The following is a 26,130-nucleotide window of genomic DNA, read 5'->3' on the forward strand; positions in this document are numbered from 1 at the left end:
TTCTACTAGTTTTATAAGTTTTTTACTTATAAACTCTAAAATTTCCATCTATTAACCCTTTTCTTCCACAAATTAAAATTATCTACTGATAAATATATAATATTTATGTATACTGGTAAATACACTGTTAAATATACTGATATGATTGAAAAATATCCTATAGCCTTAGAGGGGACCAACAATTGTGATTTTGACACTTAACTGGCTTTCAAGTTTGGCAAATGAAATTAGTCCCATTATTTTTTAGTTGTCTATCACGTCAATGACAAATCTAAATAAAACTTAATTTGGAACATTTTGTTCTCTACTTCCCAAGAAAGGTAGGGTATTTGTGACAATACCACATAAAATTTCTTTCACTCATTAGATAAGAATAACAGGTCTTACCTTTTGTAATTATCAATAAGAATCATCATAATTGAAGCTATTAGAATCAACCTATAGCAAAAAGGATTTTGCCCTGAGAATGTTTCCCAGATAGCTTCCATTTTGTGTTGTGATTCAGATTGGCTGCTGTGAATCGGGAGCCATGTTAAGTCACCAGGACACAGAATTGTGCAAAATGCAATACTTGGAAGATTAGTTCTGACCTGTCTTGGACTTTATAACGTAGTTATGAGAGTATCTTGAAATTGAGCCAGGTGGTTTAGTAATGATTAAAAGGGTTTGATGGTCAGTGATGCTTTCTGATGAGGCAAATTGGAGTATAAGAATTTGGGTGTTTATCCAAGCCTATCTGTGTTTAGAAAGCTAACTACCTCTTTTCTGTTTATGTTACCTAAGGTTGTTTCCTAAGGAAGAAAGAGCCTAAGTACTTGGTAATTTATAATGTACATTTAAGGGTCTGTTTAAAACTTAAGCTGAAGTATCCTTTATAAGTTTTATTGTAATTATAATTAATTGTATTGTTTTAAAGTTTCTTTTTTTTTTTTAAGATTTATTTTATTTATTTATTTGACAGACAGAGATAACAAGTAGGCAGAGAGGCAGGCAGAGAGAGAGGAGGAAGCAGGCTCCCTGCCAAGCAGAGAGCCCAATGTGGGGCTCGATCCCAGGACCCTGAGATCATGACCTGAGCCGAAGGCAGAGGCTTTAACCCACTGAGCCACCCAGGTGCCCCTCATTTTTGTTGTTTTAACCAATATCACACTTTTTTTTTTAAGGCAAAAAGACTCATTATGGAATTATATATAATCAGTTTTTCTATATTTTTTTATCTAGGCATGGAGAATTAAAGAATGAGACTTTTTATGTGACAAATAGAATCAAATTAACCATGACCATGAATCACCCAAACAGCATTTATAGGTAAAAGAAAAAATAGTTTTGAGTTGGAGTGTTCTCAGAGCCTAGCCTAGAGCTTTCACTAACTAACTAGCTCATACCGAATCTGGGCTCTTAGAGTACCCTAACTCAAAATATACCTTCTTGTAGAATGAAATGGTTTAAGAATAGATAATTTTTTTGGCAGTGTTTACATGGTAAGCTAAAAAAAAAAAAAAAGCCACTATTCCATGTTATAAGCATTTACTAGTTTTCTTCAGTTCTTTGATTAAAACTAAAATTATGGCAGACTTGGTTACTTGTACAACATTTTCAAGATGGCGTTTGATCCTGGAATAATTATTTAACTTGTTAATTGAAACAGATTTAGGAGTTACTCAAGTTCAGCATAAAAATAGGTCTAGTTACCTAGATCAGTAACTCAGCAAATTTTTTTTTAACAAAGACTTTATTTATTTGACAGAGTGGGACCCAGCAAGAGAGGGAACACAAGCTAGGGGAGTGGGAGAGGGAGAAGCAGGCTTCCTGCTGAGCAGGGAGCCGGGTGCAGAGCTCAGTGCGGGGCTTGATGCGGGGCTCCATGTGGGGCTGGATGTGGGACTCCATGTGGGACTCCATCCCAGGACCCTGGGATCATGTCCTGAGCTGAAGGCAGACGCTTAATGACTGAGCTATCCAGGCACCCCAGTAACTCAGCAATTTTGAGCATTTGTTGTACTCATTGTGTGAGGCCCTGGAGACACTAACCTAAATAAAATAAGACTGGCCTCCCATGGGACTTTGACAGAGATCACAAGTAGGCAGAGAGAGAGGAGGAAGCAGGCTCCTTGCTGAGTAGAGAGCCCAATGCAGGGCTCGATCCCAGGACCCTGGGATCATGACCTGAGCCGAAGGCAGAGGCTTTAACCCACTGAGCCACCTGGGAGCCTCCCATGGGACTTTGAAGTAGAATGCAGAAATCAAACCTTAGGATAGAACAGTATAAAATGTGCTATTAGAATTCAGTATTGTTCCTAACACTATTTTATCACTTAAACATACTAATAGTTTTAGAATATTTTGCGTAATCTAGAATATTGAAGTGTATACATTTTGAATTTTTTTTTTAAATTCAACCAGAGGGGCACCTGGGTGGCTCAGTGGGTTAAAGCCTCTGCCTTCGGCTCGGGTCATGATCCCAGGGTCCTGGGATCGAGCCCCACATCGGGCTCTCTGCTCAGCAGGGAGCCTGCTTCTCCCTCTCTCTCTGTCTGCCTCGCTGCCTACTTGTGATCTCTGTCTGTCAGATAAATAAATAAAATCTTAAAAAAAAATAAGTAAAATTCAACCAGAGCTTTAAAGCCTCCTATTTAAAGTGTTGGGGACATTTTTATTAAACAGTTTTCAAAACTGATCCCCCTTGCTTTTATATTTACATCACAAGGCAGGGCCACCTGAAGGAAAGAGGAGAATAAAGTGCCTGCCCTACTTTTGTGTTATAAACAAAGTTCATTTTCGTTGGTCAGCCAGTTTTCAACTACGAGTGAACAATAAATTTCGCTTATAATGCTCATCTCTACAGAAGCTGTGCTACATTTATTCTTATCTTGAAACACTATAATGTGTTATTTCCACCTGTTTCTCTTAAGGCATCTTTTAACTGCCAGTAAACTTCCTAGATAGATTCTGAGAAGCAGCTAGGAATCGGGGCTGATTACCTGGGGTTGGAGGAGGATAAAAAAGCAAGACTGGATTCCTGGTTAACTTCTTTAAGTGCTGGGGTAAAACGTGATATGATTTTCTTCTAGAACTGACCCTCCCCACTAGAGTATCTAACAAACTACCAAATTATAACAGGCCTATATTAGCACTTCTGTAGTAAATCTAATCTTCCTCTCTAATTAAAGAGTTGATGATCTAGACCTTTTGACTCTTTGTTTTATTGTCTTTTGTCATTTTCATTGCTTATGATCTATACATTTTACTTGTATATCAATTATTTGGACTGAGAACATTTTTTTTTTCTCTTTTTCCCTGGAGAAATGATGCTGATCTAGGTGGTTAGGTCTCCAGGCCAGCCTGGGGAAGCCTACTAAATTTATAATCTACTCAAAGCAGTTCGTAGAACTCTCCCTACTCCCACCCCAAAATGTCTTTAAGAGTTTGTCTTCAGTGATGCATTTCTGTGATACGGGGTTTAGGACTAGCTAACTACAAACCTGGGGAAAAGTCTCTTACAGAATGGGATTCTTGGGGAAAGACAGGTTTCATGGACTAACCTCTTGAATAAATTTGGATTAGGCCTGTTAAAAAAACAAAATTCAACAGTAAATTTGAAGATCTAACTGGGCTTTATTAAACAATTCATGAATCAGGCAGCCTCCCATCTAGCAAGTAGAAGGAAACCCCACTGAGCTGAACAAGTTTTTAAAGGCAGAGAGAGGGTATTTAAAAAAAAAAAAGAAGAAGAAGAAGAAGAAAGAAATGCATTAGCAAAGAATGCATTGTTTAGGCAAGGTTGCCCTCCTAAGGGGAGTTCAAGAGGTCTGTTAGTAAATTTTCTACTCTTAACCAGAAATTCCATGTTGACTGGTTAAAGGTTACATTTGTGGCAGGGAGGGGGATGAAATACCATTAGGTTAGGTTTTAAGTCTTGTTTTACTGATTTAGGACCTTAACCTCAGTGATGGCCATTTTGAGCCTGTGGTTGTTTTGGGGTTTTGTTGTTGTTGTTTTTAGCAGACTTAGTGGCTTATAACAGATAACCCTGAATAGAAGTTGCCTAACTAAATGCATACGGGTGATTTTTTTTTTTTTTCCTCATGTAAGGAGAGTTCAGAGCTGCAGTAGCCTGGGCTGTAATGGAGGCTTTGTTATACCAAAGAACCCAAGTTTTAACTCTTTCTGTTTTGTCCTTCTAAGCATGTGGCTTCCATCCTCAGGGCCTTAGAATACATCCTTGCATTCTAGGATAGCCATCATAACTATATCGCTGAAAGGAGGAAGGAAGGACAAAAGTCTACTCTCAGCAATCTGTCTCACGTTTGGGGAACTTTCCCAGAAGTCCCCCTAACAACTTCTCTTTAATGCTTAGAATTTAATCTCATAGCCCCACTGAACCGCAGGGGAGGCTAGAAAATGGGTGTCTCTTAGCGGTCATCTCCCTGAACACAATTGGAAGATACAAAGAAAGACGGGCCGTTTCTGCCACATCCTGCTCATGGAACAACATGAAAAATTAAAGCAACATTTATTTAAATAAGAAACTATAGTTATTACAGGGTATCTGCATGGAACAAGCAAGTATAGAGTCTGGGAGAATTGCATCATTTTAAAGGGAGGGTTCCAAGATGAGTCCTGCCCTCTGTACCATCATTCTTTTGTGCATTGCTCAAGATGCTTAGGGCTAATGCCCGTGTAGCAGGGGAAAGAGGCTTTTGAAGTTGGCGGAAGAGCAGTTCTCAGGAAGCCACAGGTCTGTAGTTTAAAGAGGAGCTCCTATGGCCAGATGCCTGGGGCAAGATGATTGACAGACATTTATTTCATGGCTAAATCCATAGGTTAGCAATCTGCTATGTTTCTCACTGGAGCAGAGGAAGGGAAAAGAGACTGAGAAGGGTGAAAGCCAAATTTCAACTGTTCTTGACCTCTTAATTTATTGAACCATTGTGTGATAGTGATAGAAATTGCCTGTGGCTTTTTTTTTTTTTGGTTATTTATGTTGTTTCAAGTTGATATTTCCAACTACATTGTAAAGTTTTAATATGATAATAGAGATGTTTATGTCTTACACTTTTTTGAGTCTCCATCATTGATTAGCATGTCCCATGGTATCAGCTAGTTTTGTTGATTTAAGTAGATGTGGTGTGGTCCTGATTCTCAACTCTCTCAGCTCTTGCATTCCCTTTATGATCCTGAAATACAACTTGTAGATGACATAGTTACCTTCACATGTAATTTTTAAAAATTATTAAAAATGCCTTACTTGTGACAGAAAGGAACATTTTAAAGGAAGTAATTTAAAATAAAACAGCATATATTTTGGTGTGTTCATGCTCAGTGACTATACTAGAAGACATAATGAAGTAGTCAATCCAGGTATGTGATTAAGTAGATCACCTCCAGAACCGTATGCCATCCTTTTGAATGGATACCACATTCCATTTACTCCAGAAACCAGGGCCAATGCTGATGCACACTGATCTGCGATGCTCCTTTTCTCATATTGCAGACTATGAAGGAGCTTGCTAAGTTCTAGGTGAGGCTGTCCCAAATGACTGTTGTCATTTGCTTTGTGTTAGAATTGTTTAGACTTGGGCACTGGCCTGGAATGATGAAGGAATCCCAGGACCATACCTACCAGATTTATATTCGCCCAAGGAAAAAAAAAAATTCCAGAGCAAAAGGGAGTAATAAGTGTGCCAGCCAGTAAAAAACATTAAAGTACCAAAGGTAAGGATAGATAAATGCGGAAACTAGATTTAAGTTGGACTCTGCCAGTTGCTGAAACTAGTGAGGTATGTAAGTGGTGAAAAGATAGAAAAAGACTGTAAAATGTGAGTGGTTATTCATTCTACAAATGCCTGTTTTTCAGGTACTGTGCTAGGCTAGATAGTCACAGAGAGCCCTGGTCCCCTTTCATCAGGGGGCTCGTATTCTAGTGGAGAAGACAGACCGGTGACTCTAACCAGTAATGGCCAATTGTCCTAAGTGTTACGAAGTAAACAAAAATGGGCCCAAATTAAGAACAACAGCAGAGGGACTTCCTTTACATAGGGTAAGTTGGGAAGCTTTCTCCAAGGAGATGATAAATTTAAGCTGATTCCTAAAAAATGAGAAGCTAGCCATGTGAAGGGAGGGTCAGGAGCTTTCTAAGCAGAGTGAATAGCGTATGCAAAGCCCTTGAAGAAGGGAAAATTTACCCTTTTGGGGGAAAAAAAAGCCATTGTGACTGAAGCCTGGCCAGTGAGATATGCAAAGGGTTAGAAGGCATCAGAAAGGTAAGAGGGGCCTCGTCATACAGGCCCATGACTGAGGGCATTTGGACCTAATTCTAAATGTAAAGCAAGGGAGTGACAGGTCTTAACATTTTTAAAAGATTGCTCTTGCTGTAGTGAGTAGACTGGGTCAGAGGCAAAAAGAGTCAAAGTTCTTTGAAAGGAAGAGACCAAGAGAGAATGATGCGGTTGCATGAGGGGGAGTGGAAGCATTTAAAGAAGTGGCATTTACATTGGGTCTTCAAAGAGAAATGTGAACTGGGGTGTGGGAGAGCTGCTGGCAGAGGGAATAGCAGAAGCAAAAGCAGGGAGGTGTGTGTTCTATACCAGGAGAACCATAGAGATGCTGGGGCAGGGGTCTCCTACCAGAGCCTGCATCCCCTTCACTGTTCTGGAATGCCATTTGTAGCATTTCATACATACCTTCACACATAATTTTTTAAAACAATTAAAATGCCCCTGCTATAAAATACAGGAGAATTTAAGCGGAAATATGTGATTTAATGTGTATTTATTCAAGCCTGACTATACTAGGAGTCATAATGAACTAATCAGATGCTTGTGCCTACTTGTGACCTACAAGAAAAGGTTCAATTTTGAAGACTTAAGATGAAGTCCCACAGAATATTTCCAAAATTGTATACTTAACATTTTTAAATGAGGCTAAATCAGTATATTTGTATCTATACTTGTAGAGTTACTACTATGAGACACTATAGGCACAGACTGATCTCGGTGGATATACTGCTGGCCCAAAAGCTATGCGTTTTAGTGCTGTTGGTGGTCTGGTTTTCAAAATGGTGAGCAACTCCCGGTAAAGCTGCACAGAACACAAAGTATAGTCCTCCCTTGACTTACTGAGTATTTTTGTTTCGGGAAAACTCAGTATATATGAAAACCATGCTAAAGATCTTTTGATGATCTGTGAAGTGGAGTTGGAGTCCTACTTTCAGGGAATTAAAATCAAATTTTTCAGCAGTATGAAAATTGTGCAAGATACAGAACCTTTCTTTGTTGTGTTGACCTGCCTCCTGACCTCTGTCCACTGAATACCAGTAGCACCCTCCTCCCACTTGTTACGACAGACAAGAATGTATGCACTTTTTTTTTTTTTTTAACAGTACTGTCAAAAGCCAGTTACATCCCTTGGATTCCGTGTAGAAAAATGAGTTAAATGGGTGTATCGAACTTCAATCTCATAAGGATTAAAAGAGATAATACACATGAAATGTTAGTACTGGGATCTGGCCTGCTATAAGAATTAAGTAACCAGGTGGTAATAACCTCTTAGCAATTGAAGTGGTGGGTCTGGTCTTAAATAGGAGAGAAGATAGGACTTGAGATAAGGCTTGGGAGTCTTGTAGACAAGTTGATTTAAACATTGTAAAATGCCAGGCAGAAATGAAATAAGATTTAGTTTAAGAGGGATAAATGTAGGATCCCATGGCTTTTTCCTACAATCTGTTAGTAAGTCAAGGCTGAAGAGATATGGCTAGTATAGCTAGGCCACAGTTCATAAGAAAAAGGCATTCAAGCCAAGATGAGCTATGGCATAATTCCGTTGCTGAAACTGACAGTACATGAATGGTATAATGTCCAGGTCATGCAGTGCTGCCCATAGACAGGGTTTCATGTAGGCTGTGTCTGGGGTTGGGGAGTCAGGCTTAAGAGTGCTGTTGACAAAGGTAGTTGAGAAGATAACAACTGGGGGGGAAAGTTAATGCTACGGAGTTTAGGTATTAAAAAAAGAAGAGGCATGACAGTTTTTCAGATAATTTAAAGACAGCAATTTTTGGCAGAAGAAAAAATAAACTTGTCTGTAGAAAGCAAATCTACAACCTTCTTCTGTGAGTTACATGAAAGCAGGTATTTTGTAGTGAGCAGTTGTTTAAAAAATTCAACCAAGTAGATTCGAAGAGCCCATTGGCTTTGTTGAAGAAATCAGACAGCATCCCATCTAGCAAGTAGGGGAGAGCTACAAAATGGAAGGTTTTTATAGAAAGAGGGGTGGGACGAGAAGTTATTAGCAAAGGTTAAAAAAGGGTTGATTCAGGTAAGAACACCTTCCCTTAGTGGGAAGGGCATGGAGTTTTATCAAGCAGATTACCTCAGCTTCCTGTGGGGGTAGGTGTGGAGATGGCCCATGTGATGGATTACCTCATTGGTGCTGACCAGAAAATTCCTGACCTACTAGTTAAGACCCCATTTCTGGGAGAGGTTGAACTACAGTTAAATATTAAGCCCTGGTTTGGTGTCTTGGCCTATCACTTACGCAAGTAACTCCATCCTTAGTCTGCAGTTTTCTTTTTAACACAGTGAACCAAACACTTGATTGTTCTTTTCAGTGATTGTGTCAAATAAAATTTTATGGATATAGATGATTTCTAGACTTTTCCAACTGTTGAGGTGGATGTGGGAATAGACTCCAGGGTAGATCACCCCACCAATCACCTTTATTCATTTCACTGTTTCCAGCAAGACTCAAGGTAGATTCCTTCTGTACCCACTTTGATTTCAGACATTTGACTCTGTAAGTAGCTGAACACAACTGGCAGGAAAGCCTCAGCTCTCAAGAGTCTGGGAGTGGGGGCACAAAATAGGTACACTAAATGCTATTTTCTGACAAATTTCCTTTTTTTTCAGCCTTTGGTTTTCCTGACCAATTTGCAGCTGAATTTTAGGTAGTTTAGGTCACCCTGATCTAATCATTCCCAAATAATTTTTCCTTTTTTGTCATTGCTGTCAGTCAAAGCCTCTTGCCAATTTCTCATAGAACCTCTATCCCCCATAGGTAAATCTTCTTCTGTGATTCTTTCTAAAGCAATGCTCTAGAACAGAGTTTCTCACATAGGGTCTTCCAAGTGACTCCCTCAGTATATGTGAATTGTGTATATGTGTGCATTTCTCTGTGGAGAGGGGTGTTACCACTCATTAGTTTCCTAGAGGAGTTTATCTCTAAGATTAAGAATCACTTCCACAAGGCCCTTCTTAGGTAAGGCAAATCTCTGGTTTTTTTGTTTCTGCATTGCAAGTCTTTCCACTACCTTTAGTTAAATTCCGAACTGAGGCCGGCTGGATTGTTCAGCAAGGGCCAGAATTAATTGGAAGCCTATTCTAAGTTCCCTGCTTGGACCAAGAGCCTTTCATTAGTGATTGTAGAGCACCTTCTGCTCACTTCTGTCAGAGCACTTGCCACATTATATAAGTTGATTTATGGGACTGTCTTCTATTACTAGATTTGAAAGATAGCCCTGTGTTGTGTTAGTTTATGTATTCTGAACACTGAACATCATACCAAGACCAGAACCATTAACCCATAATAAGCCAACAGATTCTTCTTTCCGTGCCAAGGAACATATGTTTTAAGCGCTTACTCTGAGACAGGTATTATGTTAGGCATGGAGAATACAGAGGTGAGCTCCCTGCGAGGAGCTTATAGGCTCTATCAAGAGGGCCAGGATCTTTGCCACTCCTTGGAGCAGCTGTGTGGGAGTTGTATGTGAACGCATTTACAACAGCACTGACCTTATAAGAACTCCCCCTCTGTAACAGACATTAGTAATATGCCCTTCGTCCACTACTTTCATTACTCAAAACAAAAATGAAAACGCTTTTTCTTGTCTTCCTCAAAACCACCCATTAAATGTCCCTCTAAAATCCTCTTTCTCTTTGACTACGGCTGTTAATGGTTTGTCTCTAAAAATAGAAGAGGTAGATGGAAGATACTGATAAAAGAAGTGTCAGCATTTAGGCCCAGGTTCTTCACATGGAAGTGTTTTTTGTTTTGTTTTATTTTTTAAAACTCAATGGGAAAAATTCATGATTTAAAAAAACAAATAGGGATGCCTTGGTGGCTCAGGGGGCTAAGCGTCTGCCTTCAGCTCAGGTCATGATCTCAGGGTCCTGGGATCTAGCCCTGCATCACATCAAGCTCCTTGCTCAGCACCGAGTCTGCTTCTCGCTCTGCCCCTCCCCTCTGCTCATGTTCTCTCTCTCTCTCTTTCTCTCGAATGAATAAGTAAAATCTTAAAACAACAACAACAACAACAAAAAACGAGCGGGTAGCCCCTTATTCCAACCTAAACAAGAACAGAGCAGTTTGTTGAAAGCAAGAAGCTTTGCTGCTACCTCCTGGCCCCTAAGGGGATGCCAAGGATCCAGGTTTGAGAACTGTTGGACTAGATGGTATTTATAGGTCAGTAGTTGACTAGGGCATGATTTGTCCACAGAACCAGGCATAAGGAGAGCCAAGTTGGGAGCACTGTGCTAATTCAAAGTTCATTTCACTTAAGGATTTCATGATTTTGGGGAGCATAGCAAAAGTCATCTATGGATATGTATTTCAAAAGATATGTAGACCCTACCTGGAGGCTCTGGTTTAGTAGGTGTGAAATAAAGTTCCAGCATCTATAGTTTTAAATAACTCTATTAACCTAGGAGAAGGCTTAATGTCACTAGAGTGTAAAAAGTTAATACACTAGTTACACCTAGAAATATCTGCACTGCTTTGAGGAAGTATGGCTTTCCAGCTTCCTGAGTTGAGCTTCAGAAACTTTTACATTTATATTTTTATTTTTTTACATCTTTTTAATTTTTTATTTAAATTCTAGTTAGGTAATATACTGTGTAATACTAGTTTCAAGTGTACGATATATAGTGCTTTAGTAATTCCATACATCCCCGGAAGCTCATGCAAGTGCACTCCTTAATGAGTTACATTTTAACTTTTAGAATACATGACATAACATTCTATTTGTGTCATCAGAGACTTGAAAAAAACTTCTGTTTCCATTGCACTGTTGTTCCTGCTGCCTGAGTAAAACATTCTTCCTCTAGATATAGGCATAATTATGTCTGTTGTTTATTTTCTCTCTCCAACCTCTAAAATGTAAGCATCGCTTGGCTGGACATATTTGTCTTTCTTATTCACTAATTCATCACAAGCTTCTAGAACAGTCAGTATTTGTTGAAAAACTACTCATGGTGAGGTACTTCTATTGGTCTAAATCTATTGCTTTAAAAGATTTCTTGGATTGCTCTGGAAGCTTAACCTCCTCTGTCTATAGCATTTTCTATAAAAGAGTATTCCAACTGCCAAAAACCAAATGCACAAGTACAAATGTGTAACACTACCATACAGCACATTTGGTTGGTTCTTGACGGACTGTAATTTTATTTTCAAAACAGGATGTGATATGGTCTGACTTCGGGTTTCCTGGAAGAAATGGACGGGAAAGTACATTGTGGATCGGCTCCATGGGGGCCCATACACCCTGTCATCTGGACTCCTATGGTTGCAACTTAGTATTCCAGGTACAAGGAAGGTAATGCACAGGTGCGTGAGTGAGTGTGTGTGTGTGTGTGTGTGTTGCACAGGAAGAGGAATGAGGATCAGGCAGGTGGCAGACACCAAGGTTTAGTCCCAGCTCCACCCCTCAGCCTGCCTCATGACCAAGACCGATCTGTTGGCCTCTGGTTCAGTTTCCTCCCTTTTGAAGTAAGGGGAACAGGTCAAATGATGGCTTCCATGTGTGTCTCTCAGTTATGATCAGGATTACCTTCAGAATCCTGATCCTAGAGCTCCAGGATTCTACTCTCAGTCCAGCTAGACAGCTGTCTGCTTAGCTCTGTTATGTAAGAGTCTGCATTTGTAGTTTTCAAAATTCTATTTAAAAGCAGGAAGACCCTTTCTTCAAATCTAAATAAACAAGAGTGGAGCAGTTTGTTGAAAGAAAGAGGCTTTGCTGCTACCTTCAGGCCAGTGAGGAGATGCTAGGGAGCCTGGTTTGGGAACCACTGAATGAGATGATATTTATGGCCCCTTTCAAGTCTAAATTTTAGTCTGTGCCTACATGTTGACACAATGCAGTATGTTATTACTTTAGGTAAGTTCTTCTCCATCTGTCAGGCATACTTCTGATAGTCCCTGGTTCCAGGATTTCCATGAGAATTTACATGTTTCTGCTAGTTGGAGGACCTACTCAGAATGTTATAGTGTAGCCTTATTTTCTCCCAATTAGTGATGCTCAAGTCTCCTTTCCTGGCCTTTCGGAACATTTACAGGACAGTACACAGGGAAAAGGAGAAATGTCCATTTCTAAGTTCTCAGACCCTCGAGACATGAAAAGGATTATGAGTGGATCCAAGAGAAACAGTGAATAAGTATGTGAATAGATTTCGTAGGTGATGTATTTTGAAAACTATAAAATGGTATAAGACAGTCCACTTCTGGATTCATTAAGTCCTTATTAAAGGATCTAGGACATTTCAGGTACATTATTATGAGTTGTAGATGCCGCAGTGATCCACAAGTAGCTGGTCCTTGCCCTTAGGAAGTTGATAGTCTGAACCTTAAACTTGGTAAGAGAGGTATCATTGCAAGAAGCTTTTTCCCATGTGTTCTGGATTGGGAAAGAAATTCAGTTGGGAAAACATTACCCAAAAATACCTGGGTTCTTTCTGTGCCATAAAATTAATATAGCTTTATTTTAACTTTGTAATAGAGCATATTTTCTGGTCTCATAAGCTCTGGAATAGTAAAATAACTCCTCAGTAAATACTCATGGAGTAGGCACCATGTGCCAACAGGGGGAATGGAGTTGAATGAGTAAGACACTTCTCTGCCTGGAGGGAGTTTATAGTTGGAGTACAGGCAAGCCCACAGGCAGTGTGATAGAAGGCAGAATGAGCACGCTCCTGAGGAAGGTTTCATAGAGCTGTAGGACTGAAAAGTAGGAGAGATACTGTTCCTGGTAGAAAGATTAAGGAAGATTCCAGAGAGGAGCTGCCATTTGTGATGGGCTTTGAAGGATAGGTGAATGGTCAAGACATGGGAGAGCAGAGCCCTAGAAAAACATGTGGTATACAGAGAAAGAACCCTGTGAATTGTCCAGTATAAGTTGTGCATTGGAAACAAAGGGGTTAGGTAGGAAAGGGAGGTTGGAGCTGGAAGTTTACCTTCAGGCAAATAACCTCTTACTCTCTTTTTAGCATGCAGGACAGTGAAACGTTTTTTGATCAGGGGATGACCTTGTGATTGACCACCTTTTCTGATTAATAAGAGAAGGATGCATATGCAGTTGACCCTTGAGTAATGAGGGGGCTAGGGGTACTGCCCCCCGCACAGTTGAAAATCTGCATATAACTTTTGGCTCCCTAAGAACTTAACCACTAATAGCCTACTGTTGACTGGAAGCCTTACCAATAGCATAAACAGTCGATTAATGCATATTCTGTATGTCATATGTATTATACACTGTATTGTTACAATAAAGGAAATGAGAGGCTCCTAGGTGGCTTAGTCGGTTGAGCGTCTGACTCTTGGTTTGGCTCAGGTCATGGTCTCAGGGTCATGGAATCCAGCCCTGCATCAGACTCAGTGCTCAGCCCAGAGTCTGCTTGAGATTCTTTCCTCTCCCTCTCCTTCTGCCCCTCCGTCTGTTCACATGCTCACTTATTCTCTCTCTCTCAAATAAATAAATAACAAAATCCTAAAAGAGAAAAAGTAAGCTAGAGATAAGAAAATGTTATTAAGAAAATCATAAGAAATACAATACAGTACTGTATTGTATTTATTGAAAAAACATCTGCACGCACATGGACCCATGCAATTCAAACCCCTTGTTGCTGAAGGGTTGACTGTATATTATATTTTAAGTGGAGCAAAACAAATAGTATGCGATTGTTTTCTTCACGGCTATTCCTCTAAGAACACAGCCATGAGGCAGAGGTAGGAGCTGGGATCTGAAGAGATCAGGAGCTCTGCAACCTAGTTCCGGGCCCACCACTAACACTAGTCCAGTGAATGACACTGAACCAGTACTGGGTCCCTTTTCCACTACTTTGGAGGTAGAATTAGCCTGATGATCTCTTGAGAGTTCTTCCAGCTCTGACATTCAAACACAGTAAATGCCAAGAATTCTCCCAAACTGGTCATAACTACGGTGGAATGGAGCAGCTTTATCTCTAAGGCAAGGTAAGACTTTAATGTCTACTTCTTCATTTGAAAATAGCAGCCAACTGAAAGGCACACAGTGGTCCCGCCGTAACTGCCAGGGGTCACGAGAGAGCTTTAAGCCTTTCCTCAGAACTAGTTCTCTCCCTCTCCCTTTCCCTGCCCCGTTCCTCTCCCTGTCCCCATATCTCTTTCTCTTTCTCTCTCTCTCCGCTTCCCCAGCTGTGTATTTTTGTCTGTGTGTCTTCCTTTTTAACACTTCCCCTTCTTTGCCTCAGATGTTCCCCCTCTATTGACTTGAAGTATGGGTGTGTCTGGTGTCTTGTGATTTCAGATGTATCCACCTCAAGTTTTCAAAAAATTTTAAGTACTGAAACATTTTATAGTTTTCTCTTTTTGAAAATTCTAATATTTTACCACTTTTTAGTTGGGTTGCATCATTTGTGCCTCTCTCTTCCTTGTGGATTAACTTAACACAAGTTTGACTTAAGGAGTTTACAATCCAAACTGGGAGAAGAGTCTGGAAACTCTTTGGTGGCTAGCAGTATGGGCAGCTGCTCTGCAGAAGATAAGAACACAGATATTTGAAAGGGAGGGATCATTCAGGATAGCCCTAGAATCAGGGACAGAAACAACTTATGAGAGGTAGACTTTGATTTGAGATAAGAAAGAATGATCGGAAGGGGCACCTGCACCCCAGTGTTTATGGCAGCAATGTCCACAACAGCCAAACTCTGGAAAGAGCCCAGATGTCCATAGGCAGATGAAAGGATAAAGAGGATGTGGTACATACAATGAAATACCACTCAGCCATCAAAGAAAATGAAATCATGCCATTTGCAATAAGGTGGATGGAACTAGAGGGTATTATGCTAAGTGAAATAAGTCAATCAGAGAAAGACATTTATTATATGATCTCACTGATTTGAGGAATTCAAGAAGCAAAACAGAGGATCATAGGGGAAGAGAGGGAAAAATAAAGTAAGATGAAATTAGAGAGGGGAGACAAATTGTAAGAGACTCTTAACCATAGGAAACAAATTGAGGGTTGCTGGAGTGGAGGGGGGGAGTGCAGGGATGGCATAACTGGGTGATGGACATTAAGGAGCACTGGCTGTTATACACAACAGATGCATAGCTGTACTCTACATTAGAAACTAATGATACACTATATGTTAACTAATTGAATTTAACTAAAATACGATTTTTAAAAAATGATCTTACAAACCATATCCTGTGCCAGCAATAAGGTTGCCTCAGGGCTGCCGCCTTATCTCCACCAGGTCTCTGCCTAGGAGATTCCGCCACTGAGAGATGGGCCAGGTGACCCCTGAGATTGCCCCTGTATTCCTTTATGGACTGAATGAAAATGGATAGTTAGCTGCTGCCTTCTTAGATGTTTTGTCTCAAGTTCAGAGTACTAACTCTTACCTTATTTTTTTTTTTTAATTAGGAAAAGATGGCATCTCTTTCCTCCTGAAGACACTCCTTTCCTTTATCCAACTAGAATCCCTTATGAAGAATCTAGCGTGTTCAGTAAAATCAATGTTGTCAATCCTGATTTAAAACGTTTTCCTCAGTTCCGCAAAGCTCGAAGACATATGGTTACACTAAACCCAGGACAGGTAATGGGGGCCTTAAAACACTGATTGCCTGTCAGTGCATGCCCCAGCTATAACTTCTTTCGTGTCCTTATACCACATGCCTTCCCACCAACACAAATGAAAATGATTTTCTTCCCTGCTGCTCTCTGCTGTTAGAAGGCTTCGGACACAAACTTCTCAGCTTCACAGGTCATGGAACTATGGGAGGAGGGAATATAATAGCTCTTTCTACTGGTGAAGAGGAGAATGACTTTGGAGGAAAACAAGGACTCACAATCTTTTTTTTTTTTTTTTTTAAGATTTTATTTATTTATTTGAGAGAGAGTGCTAGAGAGAGCATGAGCCAGTGGCAGGGTGCGGCCGGGGATAGGAGACAAGCAGACTCCCCCCTGAGCAGGGATCCCAGACACGGCCAGATCCCAGGACCCTGAAATCATGACCTGAGCCAAAGACAGACGCTTACCTGCCTGAGCCACCCAGGCGCCCTTTACAGTCATTTTTTAACAAGGTTAAGAGAAAGTGTCAAGGCATGGGTACTTAAACACCCCTGGAACGTCTATTCACAGTTATTATCTTTTCAACTATACCAGAACCCAGACACATAAAATGCAGTTGGGAATGCATCCAGGTGGTGAGACAACAAAGGCAGAACGAACTGAGATTGATTTGCTTTAAGCAAGCATGGATGGTCCTTTTATAAAGGACTGTGTCTGAAACATTTCCAAAGATTTTGTTCTTAGTGCTGCTGTCCAGTAGGGAAAACCACCTCTACAACATTGGCATTTGCTGTCTGATATTTTATTAATGACATGAAAGGTTTTCTTAGACTCTTGAGATTTTATTCCCTCAATTATTCCCTGCCTATTTTCCTTTACCCCCTTCTCACTGGCCCTTTTCTGGCTCCCTTCCCGTGTGAATACTCCAACTCAAATCATTTGACTTGAGCAACTTGCTTCAGCCTATTAGCTGTTGCTCCCCAGGCACCTGTCCCCCAGCCTCTGACAACCCCTCATCTATTTTATATCTCAATAGATTTACCTAATCTGGACATTTCACTTATATGCAGTCATACAAGTGGCCTTCTGTATCCACCTTCTTTCACATAATATAATCCTACAGAATATTATCAGTACTTCATTCCTTCTTATGGCTGAACATATTACATTGTTACACATGTATTTTTGTTTATCCATTCATCTATTGATAGACATTTAAGTTGTTTCTACTTTTTAGCTATTATGCAGAACGTTGCCGTAGACATTGGAGAACCAGTTTTTGGGTGAAGGTATATTTTCAGCTCCCTTGGTTATATACCTAGAAGTGAAATTGCTGAGTCCTGTGGTAACTCTGTGTTTAACTTTTTGAGGAATTGCCCAGCTGTTTTCCATGGCAGCTACACCATTTTACATTCCCACGAAGGAATGTGTGAATGCTCTGATTTCTTCACCTCCTCACCAACACTTGTTCTTTTCCATTATTCCTGTTATTATCATAGCCATTCTGGTGGGTGTGACATGCTAGGTAATTCATTTTTTCTTCTATTTTAATAGTCATATTTGAACGCATGGTTCAGTCTGTGGTATCAGTGTTCCTTACATCCTGCTTATTCTTTAATCTACCGACAACTGGCTCCATCTCTTACCACTATCTCATCAGATGAGACATACATGAACTCCTAATGACTTAAGTGCAGTGCCCTTCTTAGGGCTCCGTTCTCCTAAAAGGTGCTCTCTTCCTGTCTCCTAGCTTCACCTTGCTCAAAGCACGTGCCACCCATTTTTCAAATCTGAAGCCCCAAAACCTTGGATCAGCCTGTCTTCTCTGCTCAAACTTCCATGGGTACTAATCTCATACTGAGTCTGGACAAATGCAGTCCTTCTTGACTCTGGCTATTACTTTTGTTTTCTATACCTTCCTGTTTAGATCTTAATACTTACTAGTTGGGCCACTGTAAGAATCTCCTGTCCTTCCCAGACTCTCCCATGATACTGCTATTTTAACTATCCCCCTACTAAAAATTTCTTAGCGAGGCACCTGGGTCATTCAGTCGGTTAAGCATCTGACTCTTGATTTCAGCTCAGGTCGTGATCTCAGGTTCAAGAGATTGCGCCCTACATCAGGCTTTACGCTGAGTGTGGAGCCTGCTTAAGATTCTCTCTCTCCTTCTGCACCCCCCCTCAAAAAATTTTTTAGCAAATTCCTTAATACTTACAGAATAAAATAGAGATTCTTTATTCTGAATTCAGGGCCCTCCTCTGGCCCTAACCTAACCCTCCCAACTTATCTCCCATTGCCCTGTCTGCCACAGTAAGACCGACCTACTTGCTGTCCCTCAGCAGCCCCACCTCCCTTGCTGGCACTACCTCTCCTCCTGGCGGGTCCTCATTCTTTGCTGTCTCTACATCGTCCCCTAACCCTGGTTCAGACCACACTTCGTGCACACCAGGCTGCCCCTGCCCTCCGTGGTTCATGCCGATGTCTCCCACTTCTGAGGCTCCTTGGCACCAGTGTTGGCTCCTTTGAGTCATCTACCCAGTGCCCCCTTTCTACATGCTATTTCTTCAGTGGCTAGATTTTACACTGTGAGAAGACAGAAACTACTTCCTCTAGTTTTCCCTATACCCTTTCTCAGAATGTATGCAACTGTTTTGCAGTGGAAAGGAGGAAAAATTAGAATCTGTGTCCTTTACCAAGATTTAGATGCAGGCAGTGCAGGCCCAGGATTAAGGAGAGTAGAAGTTGGGGAAGCTGGCAGTAACATCCTTTGTGGAACATACGAACTTGCTGGTTAAAAAAGGGAGTTGTGGGGTTTTTTTCCTTGTTTCCCTTTCCAACAGAAATATTGCTGTGAATTTATATGTATTCCTAGCGTTGTCGATTAGGGTCTGATTCTGACATTAAAACAAAATGTGCTGTTCTTGTGCTAATTTACTTTTTGTTTGTTTGCTTTTCAGGTTCTGTTTGTTCCCAGACACTGGTGGCATTACGTAGAATCCATTGATCCTGTCACTGTCAGTATAAACTCATGGATTGAGCTGGTACTTTTTTTTTTTTTTAATAAATGTAATCCCTGCTTTTATATATATATATACATATATATATAGCCTATCTATAAAACTTAGTGATTAAATTTAACCAACACTCCAATACTACTTTGGTTTGATATGCTATAATTTATGTATTCAGTGCTCTGTTAATGGGTATTTAGGTCGGAATTAGGGTTTTCAGTGATGCACTATTCTCTTTCTTTTAAGGGCGCACGGTGGGCCCTGATGTTGGTGTGCAGTCTTCTCCCTTAGCTGGTGGTGTTAGGAGAGCGGTGTGGGCCTGTCCGGATTTGCCGTGTCTGTCCCACTTGCCGGTTCTGTCTACACCCATCTGGACTGGAGAAAACTGCTTCTTGGCTCAGGGCCCTTGTTACTAATTGCACAATTCTCAGTCCTGGCTTCTGCCTTTTCTCAAAGAAGAGTCTTTGAATGCTAGGATTTTATCGTTTCATTTCTGCTGGGAAATGAAGGAGGCCTTTTCCCTACAATACACTTTGTGTAATTCTGGTTGCCTGCTCTACTTGACAATTAACATGGCTGCCCAGTGAGGCTGAACCAAGGCTTTCTCTGCACCTGTGCCTCTTTAACCAGAGGCTTTGATTGCAGAGGCTTTGGTGACATCTTACAGTCCTGTACCCAAATCCTGATTGCATCTCTCTTCTCCGTGTGGCTGCTGCCTCCTCCCCTCGGGCTCTCCTTATCGGTGGGTACTGGGGAGGGCTTTGGCATAGGTGGAGCCTCAGGGAGACTGTGACAGGAAGCTGCACTGTCTGGGCTTAGGGAAGAGGTGTGGCCTTTGGGGGTTAGATGAGCGGTGTGGCGGGAGATCAGTGGACTCAGTTGGTTAATTACTTAGCTGCTGGTAGCATGCTGAATTATAGTCGGAGCAAAGTCAAGATACAGTCCAGTCCTAGTCCAAAGTCACGTCTGCAGTAGTCCTGACAGTACTTCGCTTCTCAAGGTGGCTCTTTTCATTGTTAGAATCACCTGCCTGCTTGGAACTATACCCATTATTTCTGAAACTATACAGAATTTTTTTGTTTTTGTTTTTTAAATATTTGATGATACCTGCCGTGTGTCCCTTTAAACTTTTCTTTCCCAGCCTCAAAACCTCTGGTTTCTTTTTTTTCTTTTTCTTTTTCTTTTTTTTTTTTTTTTTTTTGACGGAGAGATCACAAGTAGGCAGAGCAGCAGGCAGAGAAAGAGAGAGGGAAAAGCAGGCTCCCTGTTGAGCAGAGAGCCCAATCTGGGGCTTGATCCCAGGACCCTGAGACCATGACCTGAGCCGAAGACAGAGGCTTAACCCCCTGAGCCACCCAGGTGCCCCAAAACCTTCGGTTTCTTTAATGATGTTTTTTATATGACTTCCTAAAAATTTTTTCAGACTTTTCACCATTTTGATCATAGACTTCAGAACTAAATGCAGGTTTAAGTTCTAGGTCTGCCTTTGTTAGCTGTGTAACCTGGATGGTTAGTTCATCCCATCAAGCCTAGGTTTCTGCACCTGTGGAACAGGGATTATAATCGCACGCACTCCAGAGGCATCTAATCCAGTGCCTGGCACATGAGAAGTGTTTAAAAACAGAAACTACTATGAAGAGGAAAAACTATTGTGTCGAGAGCAGCCCTCTTAATATATATATACCAGGAGGCCTCAGTTCATGGAATAAAGGTTTCTCCCTCACATGACTTAGATCCTCAATTTCTTCTTGCTGCTTAAAATATTGCAGTAGCTTTTTTAGGAATCTGATCTCGCTTTGGGTTCATACTCAGCTCAAGAGTATCCCTGCTTTTTTCCACCCGGTCAGCTGCCGAGTCAGGTTGCCCTCCATCATGAAGCTGTAAAACTGGTTCTTTAAACCCACATCCCACACTTCACACTTCCCTCCCTCAGCTTTCACTGTGTTCTTTGGGGTGAGCATTCCAGCTTGCCAAGGTCATTCTGAATTTGATTCTCTTCTGTGTTTTTGGTAAACTCCTTCAAGCGGGCCTGTGCCCTTTTGATACGTCGTCATTTGTCTTGGAATGTATCCTTGCTCTCTGGTACAAGAGGATACCCCAGGATTGCCTTGGATTTTCCCTGCCTCCAACTTGGAAGCTGATAATTTCTCCAAGTGGTCATGGTTCCCTTTAGTGGGGAATGGTATTTAGAAACTTAGATTGGGGCTCTAAAGCTGTTGTTCATTGCTATTGGCATGTTTCTGTTTCTAGACCTTTAAATAATAAAACCAGAATGTAATATAGATAGATAGATAGATAGATAGATAGATAGATATGGGTATATTTATAATTCTAATTTTAGGTTAATATAGATTTTTTCTTATTTGTTTCTGTATTTTTATCTCTTCTCTTACACTGAAAATCAGGATCAATCCTAACAGTAACATCTACTTATTTGATACAAATTTATGTATATATATATGTACACACACACATATAAATATAAATATATATTTAAAAAAATAATATATATATATATATCCCCCACCTTGGATGGGAGGGCAGAGTGTGAGAGAGAATTGTAAGCAGGCTCCATGCCCAGTACGGAACCTGTCATGGGGCTCAGTCTCATAACCCTGAGATCGTGACCTGAGCTGAAATCAAGAGTTGAATGCTTAACCAACTGATCCACCCAGGTGCCCCACCCATATATTTTTTTCCTTTTTAATTTTTAATTTTTTTATTAACATATAATGTATTATTAGCCCCAGGGGTACAGGTCTGTGAATCGCCAGGTTTACAACTTCACAGCACTCACCATAGCACATACCTTCCCCAGTGTCCATAACCCAACCACGCTCTCCCTAGCCCCCTACTCCTGGCAACCCTCGGTTTGTTTTGTGAGATTAAGAGTCTCTTATGGTTTGTCTCCCTCCCAATCCCATCTTGTTTCATTTATTCCTTTCCTGCCCCCCAAACCCCCCACGTTGCCTCTCAACTTCCTCATATCAGGGAGATCATATGATAAATGTCTTTCTCTGATTGACTTATTTCGCTAACCATAATACCCTCTAGTTCATCCATGTCGTTGCAAATGGCAAGATCTCATTTCTTTTGATGGCTGCATAGTATTCCATTGTATATATGTATATATATATATATATATATATATACCACCTCTTCTTTATCCATTCATCTGTTGATGGACATCTAGGTTCTTTCCATAGTTTGGCTATTGTGGACATTGCTGCTATAAACATTTGTCCACCCATATATTTTTTAAGGTGTTACATTTACAATTTCAAAATTCTAATATTATTATTACTAATAATGAAACTTGCAAATAAAATTTAGGATTTCTTTTTAATCCTTTTTATCATTAGACTATATCCCACTAAGGGGCTACAAAGTACTGTGTTCAGAATTCATTGTGAAGGGATTCTTTTCACTTGTGGCTATGTTACTAATTTTAGGTAGCTTTGTTTGTTTCAGTTTGTTTTCAGCATTAGGATTTACTTTTTTTCATAATTTGACTTCATTTAATATTTTGAATATGTAAAACATTAAATTGTTAAAATGATATTAAAAGTCTCCTTTAAGGGACGCCTGGGTGGCTCAGTTGGTTGAGCGGCTGCCTTCGGCTCAGGTCATGATCCCAGCGTCCTGGGATCGAGTCCCACATCGGGCTCCTTGCTCCGCAGGGAGCCTGCTTCTCCCTCTGCCACTCTGTCTGCCTGTGCTCGCTCTCTCTCTCTCTCTCTCTCTCTGACAAATAAATAAATAAAATCTTAAAAAAAAAAAAAGTCTCCTTTAAATAGAGAAGTTTCCTCTTCATCTTTGTTCCCTCCACTCCATCCCTCTCTCCCCACTACCCCCCACCACAGGGCTCCGTTTCTATTCTTTTAGTTCATCATTCTAGTGTGTCTTCTTTGTAAACATATATGTAAATAATTAAGTAAATGAATAAATATATTCATGTATGACTTTATATGTGAATAAGAATAGAAACTTTTTTATGTTTCATGTGCTTATTCACACATACTCATATTTCCTCTCCTTTCTTACACTGAAAGTAATAAACTAGTGTTCTGCACCCTGCTTTTTTCACATTACAATACTATTCTGAATTTGGTGAATCATAGTACGGAGCAATTTTCACTTTCTTTCCAACAGCTGTGTAGTATCCCACTGTACGGGTGCACCATCGTTCACTTCCTGGTTCCCATGTGGATGGATGTTTGCGTTCTTTTCAGTCTTTTATAGTTAGAAATAATGCCAGTGAATAACATTGTGCATATGTTGTTTTATATTTGCTGGAAGAGTGTCTTTGGGGAGAGTCTTAAAAGTGAGTCAGCTTTAATTTTGTTAGGCTTTGCCAAATTTTGCCAAATTTGACAGTGATTGTGCCATTTTGCCTTTCTGTCAGTAGCATCTGAGGAAGCTTCTTTTCTCCACAGCCTCACTGACAGGATGTACTGTTGAACTTTTTTGCTTCTGATTTTTGAATCATAGCTGGAAAAAACCTTTCCCTCTTCCAGGTCGTAAAGGAATTCACCAATGCTTTCTTTTAGTTTGGATTGTTTCATTTTTTTACATTTGGGTCTCTCATCCATTTCAAAGTTTTTACTAGTGTATGGTGTAAGGTTGAGATCCATTATTTTTTACCACATGACAATAGAATTGTCAGGGACATCATTTATTTTAAAGTCTGTCTTTTCTGTGATGATTTGAAATATTACCTTAATCATATACCAGATATCTCTGTGTACTTAGGTCTGTTTCTTCCACTGGCCTTTCTTCACATTGTTTCAACACTTCTACCCCTTTTTACTTAGAGGGGTTTTATAGGATGTTTTTAGTGTTTGTAGGGCCAGAAACCTTTTCTTTTGCAGTGTTTTCCTGACTCTTCTTGAATTTTTTTTTTTGTATGATCTTTAGAATCAATACATCCACCTTCAGGGAATAAACAATTGATATTTTTATTCCATTTATATTAAATTTAATATGAGCTCTATGGTGTTGAATTGTCCTAACCAGTAATGAGATACCTTTCTTTTTGTCCAAGTCTAGTTGTCTTTGTTCCAGGAGTGTTTTAAAGTTTTCCTCACACTGGATTTGGACATTTCTTTAAAAAAAGGTTTATTCCCAGGGTGCCTGGGTGGCTCAGTGGGTTAAAGCCTCTGCCTTCAGCTCGGGTCATGATCCCAAAGTCCTGGGATCAAACCCCACATTGGGCTCTCTGCTCCATGGGGAGCCTGCTTCCTCCTCTCTCTGCCTGCCTCTGTGCCTACTTGTGATCTCTGTCTGTCAAATAAATAAAATCTTTTTAAAAAATTTTTAAAAATTTAAAAAAAAAAGGTTTATTCCCGGGCATTTCCTCTTTTTTGGCTGCTGTGGTTAAGTGAGGTGGGTCTTCTCTTCCGTTATATCATCTGAGTAGATATTGTTTGTATATATGAAGGCTATTGATTTTTGTGTTAATTTGAATTATTTTCTTGAGTGTGGTGATTTTTTATTGACTTCCTTGGTTTTTCAGGTTTCTCTCCTATTATCTGAAAATTAAGATACTTTTACCTCTTCCTTTCCAACTTATTTTCCTGTATCTTATTTTCCCTTGTCTAATTACATTAGCTAATACTTCTAAATCAATAATAAATAATAATGGAGATAATGGGCTTCCTTGTCTTTTTCTGATTTTAGAGAGAATTCTCTAGTGATTTTTCTTTAAGTAAAATGCTTGATTTTGGGGTGAATTGTATATATATTTTACCATGTTAAGTATCTTTCAATTCATTACTTTTTTGTTTTTTGTTTTGTTTTTTAATCCAGAAAAGATGTTAAATATTATTGAATGCCTTTTAAGCATTGATGGAGATGATCATATAATATTCCTCTTTAGTAAATATCTGGTATTTGAGTAAATTAAATCAGTGGATTTCTTAGTATTGATTGAGCCATCCTTAATATCTGGAACAAATCCCATTTGGTTGTGATTTATCATTTCTTTTTTTTTTTTTTAAGATTTTATTTATTTATTTGACAGACAGAGATCACAAGTAGGCAGAGAAGCAGGCAGAGAGAGAGGAAGGGAAGCAGGCTTCCCGCTGAGCAAAGAGCCCAATGTGGGGCTTGATCCCAGGACCCTGGGATCATGACCTGAGCTGAAGGCAGAGGCTTTAACCCACTGAGCCACCCAGGCACCGCGATATATCATTTCTTAATGTACTATAGAATGCCACTTGTTCATTTTCATTTAGATTTGAATTTACCTGGCCTCAAGAGTCTGAAAGCCTTCACTGTGGTCTTATTAGAAGCTTTTTTTATACCATTTGTTCAGCTGTTTCTCACAGAATTTTCCAAAGGATTGGTGTCAGTGAGTATAAACAAGTCATGAGGTAGTACTTACAAGTTTGGTGCCCAAGGACTCGATGATTTCTGTCCTTCACCAAACCAGGACTCTCGTTCCCCCTTTAACTTCTGCGTACATCACAGTTTGAAGGCATTCATTCCGTAAATAACTGGAATGCGGACTAGGATCTGAATGACTATATTTTCCTCTGTCACGTGTTGCTTTGATCCTTGTCTCTTCAAGCACTGAACCGTAATTTTTTCTTGTTGCCAAATTTAACTCCAAAAACCCTTAGGTTTTAAAACCAACCATATTCCACATAATAACTCAAGCTAAATCCTGACTCTAGTATTCTTGTCACAAGTCACATAGATTTGGGAAAAAAGTAGAAATTCTAGTTCTGTCCAGCTGGCACAATATTCTTCTCTTCTCTTTTTCTCTGTTAAAGTGGTACAGATTCTATCTTAATATATTCCAAAGGATAAAGTATATTCTCAGTTCTTCTCAATTGTGCCTTTTTCTTTTTAAAAGATTTTATTTATTTATTTGACAGACAGAGATCACAAGTAGGCAGAGAGGCAGGCAGAGAGAGAGAGGAGGAAGCAGGATCCCCGCTGAGCAGAGAGCCCGATGCGGGGCTCGATCCCAGGACCCCGGGACCACGACCCGAGCCGAAGGCAGAGGCTTAACCCACTGAGCCACCCAGGCACACCGCCTTTTTTTTTTTTTTTAAGATTTTATTTATTTATTTGACAGATAGAGATCACAAGTAGGCAGAGAGGCCGGCAGAGAGAGAGAGAGAGAGAGAGAGGAGGAAGCAGGCTCCCCACCAAGCAGAGAGCCAGCCCGATGCGAGGCTCGATCCCAGGACCTCGGGATCATGACCCGAAGACAGAGGCCTTAACCCACTGAGCCACTCAGGCGCCCCTCAATTGTGCCTTTTTAAATCCTTTTCTTTTAGTATTCCTCCTTATTC

General features: G+C 40.2%; 1 protein-coding gene across 3 annotated transcripts in view; it reads left to right on the forward strand.

The window, feature by feature from the left end:
• Positions 1–26,130, forward strand: part of HSPBAP1 (HSPB1 associated protein 1) — a 60,177-nt gene that overhangs the window by 29,952 nt on the left and 4,095 nt on the right. For 2 of the 3 annotated variants that reach the window (XM_080797929.1, XM_080797931.1), the window contains exons 4-6: positions 11,448–11,584; positions 15,668–15,839; positions 18,773–18,856. In XM_080797929.1, the coding sequence (XP_080654055.1) occupies positions 11,448–11,584; positions 15,668–15,839; positions 18,773–18,856 (393 nt within the window). The remainder of the gene's footprint in view (positions 1–11,447; positions 11,585–15,667; positions 15,840–18,772; positions 18,857–26,130) is intronic. The other variant, XM_080797930.1, reaches the window with a different exon arrangement.

The sequence above is a fragment of the Martes martes genome (genome assembly GCF_963455335.1).
Source record: "Martes martes genome assembly, chromosome: 1".
In the NCBI taxonomy this organism is placed as follows: Eukaryota; Metazoa; Chordata; class Mammalia; order Carnivora; family Mustelidae; genus Martes; species Martes martes.